The 11,784-nt window shown below is 45.6% G+C and overlaps 3 protein-coding genes across 3 annotated transcripts; 2 read left to right on the top strand and 1 right to left on the bottom strand.

Moving 5' to 3' along the window:
* Positions 1-105: 105 nt before the first annotated feature.
* Positions 106-1,245, bottom strand: TSTA_121970 (homoserine kinase; the record flags this gene model as incomplete). Its single annotated transcript, XM_002482408.1, has 2 exons — positions 106-749; positions 813-1,245. 2 exons carry the CDS (start codon positions 1,243-1,245, stop codon positions 106-108), a joined length of 1,077 nt encoding a protein of 358 aa, XP_002482453.1.
* A 1,847-nt stretch (positions 1,246-3,092) lies between these two features.
* On the top strand, positions 3,093-5,373 carry TSTA_121960 (CorA family metal ion transporter, putative). Its single transcript, XM_002482407.1, has 2 exons — positions 3,093-4,597; positions 4,657-5,373. The coding sequence occupies exons 1-2, from the start codon at positions 3,222-3,224 to the stop codon at positions 5,234-5,236; spliced, it is 1,956 nt and encodes a 651-aa protein (XP_002482452.1). The 5' UTR covers positions 3,093-3,221; the 3' UTR covers positions 5,237-5,373.
* Positions 5,374-5,577: 204 nt separating this feature from the next.
* TSTA_121950 (calcium channel subunit Mid1) lies at positions 5,578-7,669 on the top strand. Its single transcript, XM_002482406.1, has 2 exons — positions 5,578-6,871; positions 6,933-7,669. Exons 1-2 carry the CDS (start codon positions 5,686-5,688, stop codon positions 7,607-7,609), a joined length of 1,863 nt encoding a protein of 620 aa, XP_002482451.1. The 5' UTR covers positions 5,578-5,685; the 3' UTR covers positions 7,610-7,669.
* The last annotated feature ends 4,115 nt before the right edge of the window (positions 7,670-11,784 follow it).

Below are 11,784 nucleotides of genomic sequence, written 5' to 3'. Positions count from 1 at the left end.
TTTCATTTCGATTTATCTATTCATTATAAAAGTCAATACCATATTGATTGCTTTTCCATTAGTCAGTGTTACTTTCTATGTAGTTAGGTAACTGACGGGGTATGTCTAATGATGCTCAACAATCGTCCCCTCCTGCGCCAATTCCAACAATTTCCACTGACACTCAATCCCCCTCTCCGCAAACCGACTCGTAATCTTCTCAGCAATCTCCTCGAAATTCTCAGTAGCAAGCGCAAGAATCGTAGGACCCGCGCCCGAGAGACAAATACCCAACAGACCCGGTTGTGTAGTCGGGGTCATTGATTGCAAAATCTCCAGTAAACCAGGGATAAGAGTCTGTCTATATGGTTGATGCACTCTATCCTGCATAGCCAAATAGATCATATCCGGATCTGGAGGCGAAGCTCCCAACGCAATCGGCAGAAGCGCAACCCGTTGAAGGTTAAAGACGACATCAGCGCGAGTATATTGTTTCGGTAAAACATCGCGCGCATTTGCGGTGGGAACGACAAAGTCCGGGATTATGGCTATGGCTTTGATTTCTTTTGCCCAGGGGAATTTTGTGCAGTGGCCTATTCCGACGGGGGGGTTGGGCGGTTGTTTGCCTGTGTCGATGCCGCCGGCTGGTTCAGGGAGGACTTCGCTGAGGGGGATTTCGATGCGAGCCATGTCTTCTGGTTTGAGGTCGCTGAGGTATGTGCCTACGAAGCCGCCGAAGAGGGATGCGGCGACGTTGTCGGGGTGTCGTTCTAAATCAGAGTCCTGTTAGCTTCCACTTGCATCTGAGGTTACGTCTATATGTTCAGACTTACCGATCATTAAACAGTAATCGAGAAGACGCGCTTTGGTCAATCCCAATTTTCCAATTTCATTACCCAACACTACACCAGCAACCACCGCCGTTCCAGACGTTCCAAGCCCTCTCCCCAATGGGATAGGATTCTTGATGTGTACATGGGTATTGGCCGGGAATGCCCGCTGATCATGACACCGAAGCACATACAAAGCCACACGAGTGATAAGATTGACTTCGGGATCAAGACTGATCTGTTCTTTACTCCCACTCAGATTCTCATATGTGATGACGCAGTTCAATGGGTGCTTTTTTTCCAGCGAAGACGGCGAAGAATCGATTGTGACGTGGACTTCGAGGTAGAGGGTTAGGGCGAGGCCGATGACGTCGAAGCCAGGGCCAATGTTTGCTGAGGAGCAGGGGATACGGATGCTGAAGGATGAGGAAGCCATGTTACTTTTGGCTATACTCTCAGAAGGGGTGGGATATGAGCTGTATATGTGTGACTGTTGTGAGTCATATAGTCAGATCCGTCCTTGAATGGAGGGGTCGATAAGTGTGTTTTTTTTTTTTTTTAGACGGGATACGTACGGCAAAATCAATTGACTGGATAGCAATGTCCCATGCACTTTTATGAGATAGCTGGCTTCTTCTCTTCAATCCTCTTTTATTATTTTCATTCAAACCCTTCGTTGGCGTTGAGATTTGTTCTCTGATTTAATATTTTTTTTTCTCTATCGTCCATCTGCGATAATGCTTGTGTTAGCGCGGGCAGAACCATCCAATGGCCATCCAGCACGGCCGACTTCGGGCCTGAGGCGACCTCCATCAGACGATTGCGGTGGTCTCCGGAGTGGCAGAACAGCAAGATCTGACATTTTAAGGCAGATAAAACTCATATATATATAAATGATTTAGTACGACTATGTGCATTGCATGCTGAGATGACCATCAACTCATTTGAGTGGCATGCAATGGCGCTTAGCATACTCATGCGGGGATACAAACCACTACGTACGTGCGTAGGGAGAATGACTTTTTAGGGCTTTTTTTCTGTCGTGGCGCATGATTTCCCCCTCACGAGACATTTTATAACCACCGACTGATGCTGTGACGGTGACATGCGAAATTTATCTATCGATCTTGGCGAGATTGGGTTTGCCTGAATTGAATTCACATGGTATCTTCGTCGACTCGCCAGTGGTCGCCTTTCAGGAGTTTGTCTGTTTAACTTACTGTCTTACATGTAGTCGCCCTCTGAGACAATGATCAGTACATGGCTTGTAGGCCGTAGTATATTACCATGGCGATCCCTGTCCGTAGCTATAGCAGAATAGAATGAAGAATAGAGAATAGCTAAACTAGAGTCGTATTGGGTACCACTGTACCAGAGAGAAGAATTTTCTGCCCAGGCACACGACGCTCTAGGCCACGGTCTCTCGGTTGCTCTAACCAGTGGCAAGGAATACCACGGCTCAATTAATATGAATATGAATTTGTGAGCAATCATTGAGTGATTTCTTTGGTTATAAACTGTGACAGACTCATTGGACGAGGAGAAAATCCCGAAAGCGTTAGCCAAGTCTAGACTTGGCGGGACGAAACATACAAGAACACCTCGTCATCGCCGCAAATTCTTTTCTTTCTCTTTCTCTCTTTCTCTCATCATCACCCATCGCACCTTCACGGTGTTTATTACCTTCTTGTGTCGATAATTGTCTGCTGAATCTGTTTCTGTTCTCGTAACATTGGGATTCTGTTGATACAGACTTCTTACCGTGTCTCTGTTGACGGTGGTGTGGTCCCGAATTCGCCACTGATCATCTGAAATCTCGACGCATATTCGAACAACCGACGGGATTTATCAGCCCATTGCACCCTCGATCTTCGAACGGTCAATCGTATCGCCAATTCGTCTGACTCGCACATTCATCCGACGAAACCCCCCGAGGACAAAGAAATATTAGGTTTCAGGTCTGTCAACTAAACTTGACCGACTGGGATCTCCCCATTTCTCCTCACCGCAAAACTCTTCCCCAAGCCATCAACCACTCTGGAGCGCCAGCGCTCATATAACTTTCAAACAGTCAAGTTGGCGGGACTTCGCTCTATCCAAGTTTCTTTCGTTCACCCTCTTTTGGGCCCAAAGTTCCGGGTCTTCTGCGGGGGGGACACTCGGCCTCCTTAACTTGACTCCCGTGCACAGTCACATTTTGGTACTCTCGGTTACACGTACGGTCGTCTTGCCAGGCCCTTTGCTGGGGTCTGGCTGAGCTTTACCGAGATATCCTCGATATTAAACGCTTTTTTTTCCCCTCGCTCAATAAATAGTGCGAGACACTGCCGCAAATCATCTACGTACAACGCCGCTAGGCACCTTTCTGAATGGGTTAATTTCTGAAGTCTTCAAGGATCCAGTTTCTGGGCCATGTTGGGAAGTCCTCGATCCGAGACGTCTCTGACAGGATTTGACACTACCGAGCCTCGCCTTCTCGAGGAGAATCGATTCGACACAGAATTTGGACACAATTATACCGAAGACATGTCGACTGCTACTCAGCAAGCTGAGTTGGACCCTCGTCCTTCTCTCCTGCAGGTCCCTGAGAATCACATCGACAACGGTCCGATTTCTCGTGATTTTGAACAAGCCATCGTCGATGACGATCGCGACATCGATTCCTTTGCGAGGCGTCTGTCCATGGATCCACATCAACGCCATCGCACTCGAAGCCGCTGCCAACAAGATATGGCACCTCGATCTCGGAACTCGTCCATTTCCTCGGACAGCTCTTCGTCCCCGCCCAACTCTGTGGATGCTTTTGCCGATCCACGCCGCCGCGAGCGTGCCAATACAGTAGGAAGCCATGTTGAGACCGATCTTGACACTATCCTACAAAGAACTGTTTCTGGCGGTACCATACCTCGTCGTCCGACCTTTAGCCAAGCCAGTGTTGCGCGACCTGATCAGGGAGAGACCGTAGCCGACGATGTCAAGAGTGAATGCGGGCGCTCTTTTAAAGAACCCGGCCGCATTCCCGTCATCGATTACGAGGAACTTGAGGAATTTGTTGCATTGAACAAGAGAGACAAGTATGCTGCCCTCAGCCGCAAGCATAGCATGAGTTCTCAGGGCCCCAGCCCTCGAATTTTCCACGATCTGCGGCAAAAGACACAAAGCGGAGACGTGATTCTTGAGATGCCTGAAGTTGTTGTTGCCTCTGAAAGCCAGGAGCGAACTTCGGACGATGATCTAAAAGCAGGGCTGAAGACTGAACTATCGGAGGATGCAGTAAACGAGAAGGAATGCATTGACAATTTCCAGCCCACGACCGTGCAGAATCGATTCACCTTTTTCTCTTCGGAGAGCCAAAGCACAATTCATGCAGCTTATTTGGGTGACCTTATCCTTCCAGGCGACAGCTTCCGTGATCTTTTCCAGCTTGGCCCCGAGGGTGGTGTGTGGTGGTTGGATATTATCGACCCTACCGAAGCCGAACTTGGTGCCATCTCACGCGCATTCTCCATTCACCCTTTGACGGCGGAGGATATTATGACTCAAGAAGCTCGCGAGAAAGTCGAGCTGTTCAAGCAATATTACTTTGTTTGTTTCCGAACTTTCTACCATGCTGACAAGGATCACGAGCGTTACTTGGACCCGGTCAATGTGTATATGGTTGTGTATCGGGATGGGGTGCTCTCGTTCTCGTTTACTGAGAACCGCCATGCCGCCAATGTTCGCAAGCGTATTGGCAAGCTTCGGGACTACGTGTCTTTGAGTAGTGATTGGATCTGTTACGCCATGATGTGAGTATATCAGCCTGGTTTCTATGTTGAACACATTGCTAAAGAAAAAAAATAAATAGTGACGACATCGTCGACAGTTTTGGTCCGATTATGCGCGATGTTGAGATTGAGTCCGAAGCAATTGAAGATCATGTGTTTGTCGCTCGCGTGGAAGACTTTGGTACTTTCTTGCCACGCATTGGCGACCTGCGCAAGAAAGTCATGACCCTGATGCGACTTCTCGGCGGCAAGGCCGACGTTATCAGAGGCTTTTCCAAGCGTTGCAATGAACAGTACTCTGTCACTCCACGTGGCGATATCGGCCTTTATCTCGGTGATATCCAGGATCACATCGTCACCATGGTGTCGAACTTGACCCATTTCGAGAAAATGCTCAGCCGCTCTCACAGCAACTACCTTGCGCAGCTGAACGTGAGCAACATCATGCTCGGCAATCATGTCAACAACATCCTCAGTAAAGTGACCCTGATCGCTAGTCTTCTGGTTCCTATGAACTTGATCTGTGGTCTTTGGGGCATGAACGTCCCTGTTCCCGGAAGAGACAGCGAAGGTCTAGGATGGTTCTTTGGCATTGTTGGGTTTATTGGATTTATGCTTGTTTCGACGATGGTTATTGCACGTTGTTATAAACTTGTTTGATTGCTCTATACAGTATATGTCTGTTTGATTTGGGCACCAAAAACTTTTCATTCTTGTCGATTTATATTTTAGTTTAACTACGATTGTATATACACCGGATATACATATACGTTGATAATTCTGCTGCTCGTTTTTCCAAATAATGACAAATCAGTGATCCCAAGTAACAAACTGTAGCAAATGTGGTGTGGCGCAAATGTTCCCTGTCTTTAGTTGAGACGGGAGTTCGTCCCACTCTGAGACTCACATGGAACGGGACGACCAATAATGGATGCTTATCTGCAACAACCTCTCGCTACGAGTAGGAGAATCAACATTTCCAACAACGCCATGTCCCGACCGATGACAGTCTGCTATTTTCAATAACGCTTAATTGCCCTTGATGAAAAAACACTGCTATCGAGCTCGGGATAAGGATCAGGATCCTCCGTCGCAAACGCAAAAATAAAATGATGCAGTTCCCTAAGCTCACCCCTTTGCAGTCGCGTTTCGCTGCCACCTTCGCTGCAACCATCTTCGTATTCGCATTTTATTATATATTTTCGACGAGCTCTGGAAGTTTCGCGTATGCCCTTGATGAAGTCGACCAGTTGACAATGTTGCGAAATGGTGCTGCTGGGGAGGATTCAATGATTTTTGAAGATGAATATGAAGAGACGAGAAATGACGCCGGCGGACAGATAATCAAACGTGCTACTGTAGACCCAAATGCAGTCAGCAATAATGAGTTTCAGATGCTCAATATCGCACCGGGACAGACACAATACTGGGTTTTCACCAAGGAATCAGTGCTGGGAAAGCCATCGGCCACGCCAGAAGGTCTACCGGCCAATATAACGTCGAATTCTACAGGTCAAAGTGTCATTAACGAGAATCGACGAGAATTGAAGAAACGATCGAATACTGTGTACGTTTCGCTGAATACCTGCTTGAAACCAAGTCTGAATTCTAGCAACCCGAATGCGACGTCGGATACTCAACTACCTCCGTTGACGGTTTATATATCGACATCATCAAATAATAAGAATCCCGGACCTGCGGGGGAAGCTTCTCTACAGACGACCTATACCGCGGATCAGGGATATATGGGCGCAACTGTTGAGAATGCCGATGACAATGTCTATATCGGTGTCTCAGCACCCAACACGACTCTCTGGACGGGCATATACAATTACCAAATAGCGGCATCAATAGATGCATATTTCCATTCCGTTGACGACGATACAAATCTATACTTTATCGATTCCGATATTAACTCGGCGCTCCTCATAACGAATAACTTGACCCAATCAGACGAGGGATCTGCAAATTATCGACAGTGGATGAACATAACACCGCCATACACTATTTTTGCGAATAATATCAATGACAATTCGATTTCGGGGTTGGAAAGATCGTTTTGTGCTCTGAATCAGTTGGCACAAATGCGGGAGGGAAATCAGGCTATCAACAAGTCCATGACGAATCGTGGATTGGGTAATAAGCCCAAGGAGCAGTTCTACGTTACTTATCTCAATAGTAGCTCTCATTATTATGGCATTCTCGGTATGAAAGGCAACTCGACTGCTTCTGGGAATGGTGTGATAGGTGGAGGTGGTAAAGTATGGAGAGCAATGAATTTTACGACCAAAGCTGGTAAGTATCCTCGACCTCGTTGACTACATCACGATTTAGGTACTGACTACCTGCCGTGAAGAAAAAAATTGTGCTCTTCTCTACAACCTCAACTTTTGCTCCGAAGTCGCCTACGCAGTCCCATCAAACCCAAATCTCACCAGCACACAACTGGCACAGATCTACGACCAAGCCGCTCAATCCTACTACAAAAATTTTGCCAACTCTTTATCTCTGATTCAATGCAACACCTCCTCAACATCGATGTTTTCTCTCGCTGTGAATTGCTCTGACTGCGCCAAGGCTTACAAGCAATGGCTATGCGCCGTCACAATCCCACGATGCTACGACTGGACGGCGGATTACGCCTTTTTGAAACCACGAAATGCAGGTCAAGCGTTTTTGAATGGCACGACATTACCTTCCGATAATCCCTGGGTGCAATCGCCCGTAACCAACGCATCACGCAACCCGTTGATAGACACGGAGATTCGTCCGGGTCCTTATAAGGAGATTTTACCCTGCACCGATCTCTGCAGCGAGATGGTGCGCACATGTCCTTCGGCATTGGGATTTAAATGTCCAACAGGGAAATATTTGAATGATTCATATGGCTATAGAGCTTCAGATGGTGATATCACGTGTAGTTATTTGGGAGCGGCGTATTATTTGAATGGCGCTTTTGGATTGTCTTTGCCTGGTTTGGATTTGGGATTGTTAATTGCTGGGTTGTGGATGGTTTTTTGGGTTGCTGTATAACATTGTTTTAGCCATAGGGCTTTTTACAAATCCACAATAAGGAAATATACAGTTCATGCTGTGCTCTCTTGCTCATATCAGTCCTCGCATGGACTTGACAGCGTAGACAATCCCAGAGCTCAGTGATCTAAAAACCGAAAACTCCTTGAAACATACATAGGAACATAGGGCGCCGTTGGCCGACGTCCCGCATATCATATTGCACGTTTACGAGTTTCATATGTATTCAAAGCAATCACATCGAGGCTGAGCTGGTCCTCGGGTCTAAGGAAGAAATTGAATACGGAAACCGAACTGCACCCTTGAGACACTATACAACCATTGTCCCTACCTTGATTTGACTGAGGTTTATTTTCCCATCACATCTCCAAATGTTTCGACTCGTTAAGCTGTTAGTAGCTCAGCTGTTCGAGGGTTATCGGAAATTCGGAATATGTAGGGGGTATAAAAGTTTAGACTTTGCGGTCGAGTGTTTCAAACCCTAAGCAGACTTTCTCCTGATCAACATAACATAGTTCACAAATCTTCCACCAACCTACATACAGACTGAGCTACCTACTTTCTAGAATAACGAAAAAAAGGTGTCCAGGGAAAGTTAGACCCAGTATATACAGACCGTCCAGACCAGATCGGCATGAACTTTGTCATGGGCCCAAGCCCCTTACCAGTTTCTTTTTCCGTTTCTCACTTTGAGTCAGTACTTATTAGTACGTAACCACTTTCGTCTGATCACATCATGAAACAAACCTCGTTTAATAGCAAGAAAAGTAGATAGTTCACGCTCGGACAGGGTCAAGAGATTTAGTTCCGAAGGAAATGACTTCCAAATGAAATTGTCGGAGTGGGCCGCTGAGAACCATGAAGGAGTTTGGTGGTGTTTCAAGTATGAGTTGAAACATATGAAGATATGAACCGTATGATTCCTTTTTCAACATACAGTCCGTCAATATCATTTCCTCGTACTGGGCATGTGTTTTAGGTATAGAGATCTTTGGTTTTGGTAGTAGTTGTACCAAAAATGAAGCTGATCATGGCAGTCCTGGACAAGGCCAACCAAATCACTTGCTCGGATTTGGTAAACATGGTCCTTCCTTCACGATTAGCATAACTCTATCCATCACCAGATATAGTCAACCGGATATTCATATAGGTCTTGACTTGAACTAGTGCTCGGGGACCATCCTATATCCCGCCAACTCCATACCGTGGCCATTGACCGGGAGTGTGCAGTTAGTGCCACCGTCTAAATGGTAAATGCTGTATGCAAAATCTTACCGGCACATATTAAATTCATCGTAGACAATGCCCAAGGCTTGATCAAGAGATAATCGACACGGAGCACTCCACAACGAACCGCAGGACGAAGGCTCATTTCGAAAATTCTTCCGTGTTAGGGAGTGCGGTCTTCAGAGTTCGTCGAGACTTTGACTCTTGAGAACTCAGTCGATAGAAAAGGTATGCAGTTACCCGACGCCATTGTCCATTTTGCGGATTGGAGATGACTTAGGGCTAGCAAAATATACAGGCTGGTCACCTTCCTCATTAGGAAATTTGGACCCATGTTATTTTTTGTGTTATTGAGCATCCCAACTGCAGTCGAAATACAAAATAAAATGATTATGTTTGGCTACCAAAATACAACACTTTGTCATTAATTCATCTGCTCAGGAACACGTGGAACAGCACTTAAGCTCGTTAATGACGGTTTTAATGATGATGATGATGATGACTTGGGGTCCGTCATGCTGGATACGTTAGTGGAATCTTGTGTATATTGTAGATCTCGATACATCCCTTATCAAGTTACATATCTATTGTCATGCTTGTCATATCATATCAGCTATAGGTACGCAGTATCATAATATATCACGAGATCGCGCGATGCTGCAATATATCTGTCAACTCCAACTCCAATGCATCTGCAAACCCCGACAGAGTATCGCCGAAACCCGATGCGATGCAATTGGCTTATCTCGTATAACACCATATTCTTTCCTATTAACTAATAAATGCTCTCTACAATTACGATGTAATATGCCAAATGATACATTCAGCTAGCCGTCATGCCAATCCGTCATCTTTCTCATTACTTCATTAAATCTCGAGGTCGGCGAGTCGGCTCTGTACATCCTCGGTCACGGAGCACATACATAATCACATATGACATGAGTAGAAGAAGTGTTCGATATCCACATGAAGGTATTGCACGGATCCGAGTGAGTTCATAGCACGAGCAAAAGAAATCGGCCGTGTGCCGAGGTGTTGTGCAACGTTGTTCAGTGACATGTTGGAAATTGTACGTACATCCCCATGCTTACAACACATGTCATATAACATGTGTACCTGCTTGTGCATATGATTGTACTCGTAGGGCGAGTGTTCCGGACAAGACAATGCGATTGCTTAACCAGATCAATTAAGAACTAAACTGTTTACCCGGTACTGTGTATAGCAGCAAACAATAGATTGACCGCCACTTAGAAATCATAGATCTTATGCATCAGACCCGGGAATTTGACCATGATTGTGTCACGATGCCACTGTCACCCATTGTTCCGGTATATATGCTGACTAGGGTGCGATCCTTCGGGGATTAGAAGATATATCGACCGCGTAAGTGCCCGCCCCCAGCACCACAGTCTAGGATATTCATTGTGATTTGTCCGTGCCAACATGGAAAATACGAGATAATTGATGAAGATAGATTGAGAGATAAATTAACTGTGGAGGAAGGACGCTAATAACGAGCCTGGATTGTTTGTCGGTGTCAATGTATCCGCTACTCTGTACGATGTATGGAGGTAACTACTCCGACCTCTTAGGCGCGCCTTACGTTCTGATCAATACTTTATCTACATAACAGTAGTATGACGATCAAATCGAGCAACAGAACGATCGAATATCCGATGCTTGTATGAGCCCTCGTATCAGAGGAGCCCGTATTTGCGTACTCGGTGTGATCCTCTATAGGCGGTACGGCACGGCACGGGACGGTCAAGACGGTTCCAGGCCCGTAAATCGATGAAGACTCAAGAGTGGGCTCAAAAGTTGAGATAAGAGAGGCCCATATACGAGGGCCGTAAATGTAATTCATCATTACAAAGTCGTCAAATTCATGTACCCACGGATCAATTGTTGAACTGATCCTCCTGGCTCCAACTTCTAGCCCGCGCCGTCATCCACAGTGGATATTGATAACTGTGCTGGCGAGGACTGTATCGACGGCGAATACGAGAAGGATAATTGTAAGCTTAAACGTGAACAGTCTTATGAAATCGGTATGAAAAACATCCATTCGACCAGAATAAAACGATGTGAGTAACTGGACTCCAACCGAGGCCAGACACGAGTCGTACGATATTCAAATCTAGATTAAAGCCTCAAACCATCGAGCAATAATGCAAACTAATATATGTCCTTTTTCTAGTAATCAAGTCATGGTTGATCTTACTCGATAAAGTAATATATACAAGCTTCTCCGCATCCAACGGCTGGCCGTTGTTAGCTTCGAATCAATAAGTTAGCCAGCTAAGATCCAAGTATCCATAGTCACACAGCTCAATGACCCAAGACTCTAAAATCTTAATCCATGGTCTCATAGACATATAAAATATAGATACTTCGGAATAGACATAATCGGTGTATCGTCCGATCAACAGCTTTTTGTTCGCATGGACACAATTACCAAAAACGGAATTAGGGCTACAGAAGCTGCCCGTCCAATGGATCAACTGGTTTCTTTCGACTTTCGCATAACCAATGCATGCAAATTGACTTCTTATTCCTTCCACTTACAGAATACGCCGTGGTCTATTAAATTCAATTCTCTCCATAATCCATGACGATATTAGTATCCATATATAAGGCAACAAGCAACGGTATCCCTGTCGTTGTCTCTCATAGTGGCATAATCCCCAATCACAGTTGAACGGAGCAGAGTCGCGTCAAGCCGCAAAGTGTGTGTGTAAAAAAAAAAAAAAACAAAACAACAAATTAGTACATATTGGCTAGGTCAAATCCCTTCTAGCGTATATTTATTTCTATACGATTGGTCAATGCAGTGATGCATAAGAAATTAAGTGCGCGATTTCTGGATTGTGGATGCCCAGCTCGAGTGGTTTGTTTTTGATTTCTTTTTTTCCTCTGGTATAAAGGAGTCGACGCAGACAAGACTC

Source organism: Talaromyces stipitatus, genomic scaffold, assembly GCF_000003125.1.
Source record: "Talaromyces stipitatus ATCC 10500 scf_1105507295555 genomic scaffold, whole genome shotgun sequence".
Taxonomy (NCBI): domain Eukaryota; kingdom Fungi; phylum Ascomycota; class Eurotiomycetes; order Eurotiales; family Trichocomaceae; genus Talaromyces; species Talaromyces stipitatus.
The sequence above is the reverse complement of the archived record's forward strand: the minus strand, read 5'-3'. Positions and strand labels throughout refer to the sequence as shown.

Bases quoted from the DNA above. Each gene is read 5' to 3' on its own strand.
- TSTA_121960 (XM_002482407.1), top strand. From the start codon at position 3,222: ATGTTGGGAAGTCCTCGATCCGAGACGTCTCTGACAGGATTTGACACT. The intron at 4,598-4,656 runs GTGAGTATATCA...AAAAATAAATAG, and splicing joins TGGATCTGTTACGCCATGAT to TGACGACATCGTCGACAGTT.
- TSTA_121950 (XM_002482406.1), top strand. From the start codon at position 5,686: ATGATGCAGTTCCCTAAGCTCACCCCTTTGCAGTCGCGTTTCGCTGCC. The intron at 6,872-6,932 runs GTAAGTATCCTC...CCTGCCGTGAAG, and splicing joins GAATTTTACGACCAAAGCTG to AAAAAAATTGTGCTCTTCTC.